The sequence below is a fragment of the Phanerochaete carnosa genome (assembly GCF_000300595.1).
Source record: "Phanerochaete carnosa HHB-10118-sp unplaced genomic scaffold PHACAscaffold_266, whole genome shotgun sequence".
NCBI classification, from domain to species: Eukaryota; Fungi; Basidiomycota; class Agaricomycetes; order Polyporales; family Phanerochaetaceae; genus Phanerochaete; species Phanerochaete carnosa.
In genome coordinates, this window is record NW_006767893.1 from 6 (window position 1) to 5016 (window position 5011).

The 5011-nt window shown below is 57.3% G+C and overlaps 2 protein-coding genes across 2 annotated transcripts; both read right to left on the bottom strand.

The window, feature by feature from the left end:
- Nucleotides 1-718: 718 nt before the first annotated feature.
- On the bottom strand, nt 719-4127 carry PHACADRAFT_266097 (uncharacterized protein). Its single transcript, XM_007402595.1, has one exon. It carries the CDS (start codon nt 2681-2683, stop codon nt 782-784), a length of 1902 nt encoding a protein of 633 aa, XP_007402657.1. The 5' UTR covers nt 2684-4127; the 3' UTR covers nt 719-781.
- On the bottom strand, nt 4122-5011 carry PHACADRAFT_214656 (uncharacterized protein; the record flags this gene model as incomplete). Its single annotated transcript, XM_007402596.1, has 3 exons — nt 4861-5011; nt 4699-4809; nt 4122-4649 (listed from the first exon to the last, which is right to left on the bottom strand). The coding sequence occupies exons 2-3, from the start codon at nt 4774-4776 to the stop codon at nt 4122-4124; spliced, it is 606 nt and encodes a 201-aa protein (XP_007402658.1). The 5' UTR covers nt 4777-4809; nt 4861-5011.

Below are 5011 nucleotides of genomic sequence, written 5' to 3' on the forward strand. Positions count from 1 at the left end.
GTCGGGCCGACGGGCGGAAGTTCGCGGCTGCGCCGAGGGGTGCGCGTTCTGGTCCAGCCCTGACGCCGACCTGGCCGCCTGTATGTGCCCTTGCGCTATTCACAAGACGACTCTCTCTCTCGGCGACCAATTGGGAGGCCTGTTCGCGCGTGTTCGAGCTCGTGGGCCTCTGGGAGGAGTCCCGCTCGATGAACGTCATTGGTCTGCTCGGGGAGGCGCGTACATCGAAGGCGGTCGTGGATAGTCAACTTTACACGTTCGTCGGCCGCGCACGGATGGCCGGCTGGGACATAGGCGCAGGTTCTGGTGGGCTCGCGACGGCATGGTTGCGATCATGGAGACGTTGGCAGGCGCACTGGAGGAGGACAAGTAAGGCTGATGGGATCCTTGACATGGTTTGAGTGTCGCTGACGATATGATAGACGTTGGCTTACGGTCTCTAGATTTATCCCATGGCCTGCATGTACCTGATTGCACATTGCTCAATACGATATGTTATGACTGCTTCGCCATCTCCGCGCTATTGACGCCTTGATAAGTGTGCTGCTCGGCGCACCGGCTCATGGCTGGAGCGGTGAGCACGCTGGTCAGTAGCCTGTCGACCCCGGCTTCTTGGCCGACGCAGTAATCGAGACATCGGCAGATGAGTCAGAGGCGGGAAGAGGGTGCGATGGATAGTTTCATGCAGCTTGGACTTTGTAGCCGCCACGACAGACGTCGTTATGCGATCTATAGGCTCAGACCTTGTGATATACACTCTCGCTGCACATCGCTAAATACATTACGGCTCGTTCTGCGCCTTCCGGCTCTCTCTCGCCATGTTAAATGCCCCCATGTACTTGTCGACGTGCCCGCTCCTGGCCAGGGCCTCCTCACCTGACAAGTAAACCACCGTCGTCTCTTCACTCCCTAATTCTAGCTTCCTGAGTCTCTCGTCCTCGCGTATGTCCACAAGAATGACACCCCACTTGATCACCTCAAGCGCTTTCTTGCCTCGCAAGTCCCGCTCTCCAACCACTTCAACTGCAACCCAGGCCGCTATGTCCGAGAACCGCCTGGCACAAGTGAGAAAGCGATAGGGAACATGTGGGACAAGACATCCATGTGTTCTGGTAGCAGAGACTTGCACAGTAATAGGATCAGCGCGGTCGTAGAAGTGGAGTTGGAGCGCTTGTGGTCCGGTGCCTTGGTGCGTGTCATCGGGTGGGGATACAATGTAGCACGGCTCGGTGGCAGGTGGGGTATGGCAATACTGCCCTGGCTCATTGGTGTGAACGTCCAGAGGATCCACCAGCTCCAAATCTGACTCGAAGAGCTCTAGCGCAGGTAGTGACGTCAGTCCAAGGAACGTGGCCCATGAGACGAAGAGTCCAAACGGCACGTCAGACTCGTATTGGCAGAAAAGGGCTGGCCACCACCATGGATGCATGTGCTTGATGAGCAATGTCCATGCAGACTCTGAGGAAGCCGACTGATCATAGAGCGGCAGCGTCTCGCACTCCAGGAAATAAGCGAGACCGGCGATCCTGTCGAGTTCGGTGGTGCAATGGCGATCCCTGATGACTCGAATGGCATCGAATCTCTCCAGACTTGGCAACAGGTCCTCCAGCCGAGAAAAGAACCCTGGGCTATCGACGTGAGGCGTCGCAGTGAGCCCACCGGGCAGCCAGGTATTCCGCGTCTCCTGCACGGTCCACACGCGATTGAACCAGTGCCGGTCCGACTCGACAACTGCTGGCGACGGATCGAACGGCAACCCCAAGCCGTTGAAATACGTGATGCACGGTCTCTCACGTGGCCCGTCTTGGTAGATGTAACCGATGGTGGGTACATCGAGCTTCCATTCCTCGAGCCGAGCTTCGTCGTCGTCCACGTTGCCCTCCTGCCATAAACAGAGGACGTCGAGCCAAACGTATCTGGCGCCCATGTTGAGTAGCTCGATGCGGATGTGGTCGAGGGATGTGCCGCGCGGAATCGGGACGCACCATCGGCGTCCGTTGATCACGGTCATGACGGACTTCTTGCGGTCTTGTTCGCGGACCCAGCTGTGTGACACCGTCCACAGGTCATCGGGCAAGCAACCGTCGTCCTCGTACTTTGCCCAAGGCATGACATGGAATGGGAGGACTCGGTTGCTGTACAGGTCCCACACACGTCGAGGAGGGATTCGCGAGTTCTGGATGGAGTGGCCGCGAATGGCGTTGTCCCGCTTTCGTTGGACTTCATCACAACGGTCCTTCATCCTGGTGAGTGCCGCGGCAGAGTCTTCAGGCCCCTGCCAGCACGACCACTCCGAGCGCAGTGTCCCATACACCTCCCCGAAATCGTGCGAACTGCCGAGCGCGTATTTCAAGCAGTCACGGACACCAGGGGTGTCGAGCGTATACGACGTCCCAAGGACACTGTTGAGTTTCGCGAGCAGATCGTCAATTGGCAGGAGGCCACGAGGGATGTCGGCGAGTGCATCCGGTATCGCACCTTGGCCAATGTGTACGCACTGGAGAGGGACGGTGGAAGGAGTGAGAGGAGTGAGAGTGTAGATCTCGCCTGGGCCTGAACTCTCGAACCGGAAAATGTTGTGGGCAGGCACGATGCCAGAGGCGGCCATCTGTATCGAGCCCCAGATGACGTCCCGGGCGCGTTTCCTGCTGAGACTTCTGAGCCCCTCGGGCTGCGGACCCATGAAATAAGGGATCGCCTCCAGCGGAGTGGTGCATGTCCACGGAATATTGTCGCATGAGAAACACACAGATGTTCCTGATAACTCAATGAAGACTCTTGACTGCACAAGCGATTCGTGCTCTGTAGCAGCCTGAATGAGAATCAAGTCTTGGCATCAGTGGACAAACATAGGAAATATTCCAGACTGAGGTTGAGAGACTCACGCCGTCAGAGGACCTATCGTCATCCGAGCCGAAGCTAGTACCTTCCAAGCTGGAGTATGGCAAGACAAGAAAATTCCCGTATGTGGCGAACTGCTGACGCCTAGCTTCGTGCTCGGCGACTCCAAACCCGGAGCGTGATGTGTAAGGGAAAAAGGGATGCCCAAGGTCGTGCTTGAGACGCAGGTCTGGGTCCGACATGCACCATGAGCACAAGGCCAAGTCCGGACATGAAAGACACTTGTGCCAGCCCGACGAGGTCTTGACGCCACAACCTCGACAGCGCGATGCATCCAATGTTGCGCGGACAGCCTCGAAAGTGCCAACATCCCACGGGTACTCGACAGGGAAGAACCGATGTCTGATGCCGTGCTCCGAGCGCCGTTGGAGAGAGGAGATGCAGAGCTGACAGAGCGAAAAGTCAAGGCATTCAAGACACTGATGTCGGATGCGAAAGATGCGACGTCGGCAGCCGCCGCACTTGGTCTGGCTCGCGATGTCGTCGTGCTCCGAGGATGGATCTGGTTTAGACTCGAGCCGTGCCGTAGACGACTCTAGCGGGGTGAATTTATGTAGAGGGTTGTGGGACATGCGGACATGCGGATTGCTCATGCAAGCGGTACAGAGTCCATAGTCGCCACCACAGTCGACGCAGTAGTGTTCGACAGCGAGTCCGCTGCATTTGCTGCATGCTGCGTCGGAACGTCGACCGGTCGCATCGTAGGGGGCGCATCCTGTCACATCTCTCCGGGGAAGGAGTACGCCATGGTCTCCCAGGAAAGTTGGAGGAGTCTGAGCGTTGTCTCGCGCGGCAAAGAATTTTGCTTCTTCTTCTGGGCTTCGGATGGGAAAGAACTCGTGAGAGATAGGATGTGCGGAACGCCTCTTGATGTTGTTGAAGCATGCAGAGCAGAAATTAAAGTCGTCGCATGAGAGGCACCTGTAACGTACGCCGATGACCGACCATTGCCGGCAGCCATCACAAATGACATCGCGATGAACGTTATGTGGCACTAACGATAAATCACGAAATGGGCGGTGGTCCCAGGGATACTCGATCGGAAAGAGCGTATGGGCGCGTTCATGTTGAGAACGGAGCGACACGACGGATATGCAGTCTTGGCACAGGTCGAACCCCATGCATTCCACACACTTGTGACGTACGCCGAAGATTGGATTTCCGCACCCACAGCACACCACCCCCCGATGTTCCACGCCTGGGCAAGCCTATGGTAATTGTTATGAGTCTATGTAGGATGAATGTCCAACGATGGTTCTCACCGGGCGCGGGTCGCTAGACTTCACCAGCTGCAGGTCGTGGTCGCTGGCACTTGCTGGCTGCGGATCTCCGGACTGCGGGCTGATGGGGTGTGAGTTGCTGGGCTGTGGGTCGCTGGGATGTGGGTCGCTTGGGTGTGGGTCACCGGGGTGTGGGTCGTTGGGATGTGGGTCGTTAGGTTGTGGGTCGTTGGGTTGTGGGTCGCTGGGATGTGGGTCGCTGGGATGTGGGTCGCTGGATCTCTCCGGTAGTAGGTCGCTGGAATACGGGTCGCTACGCCTTGCCGACTGCAGATCCTCCACCGGCTGCGGCTCACTCGATCCCGCACGCACCAGGTCGTCCAGTTGCGCGTCATTGTACTGTGGGTCGCTGGGCCTTAGGTCGCCAAGCCCAGAGTCTTCAGAGCTCGCTGGCTGCACATTGTTAACGGCATCTCCAATGTCTTCTCTCTCCCAACCAGATCTCGCATGTACAATTCCTGCGAATGCCTGTCACAATTCATGAGCATTGTAACTGCTTCACACCTCGACGACGAACCTGGATGACCACCGCGAGGCTCAAAAAGCTTGTAGTAACAACGACTGCCAGGGCGACCGCGTAGTCTACCAGCGACATGTTTGCCCATACACCAATGTCCCACTCCAGGACCTACACATTCTCGTGAGCAAGACTGGGCATGATGACTGCGCTGCAACTCACAATGTCGTCGCGTCGGAGGGATGGCTTGCTTCAGCCAATGCGGTGCCCTCGAGCTGTCGAACGGATGCGCGTGCGGCTGGACGGTTCCTCGACGTCGAAAGTATGTCCCAAAGAAGGACAATGCACAATTATGGATATGTTGTCAAGACGG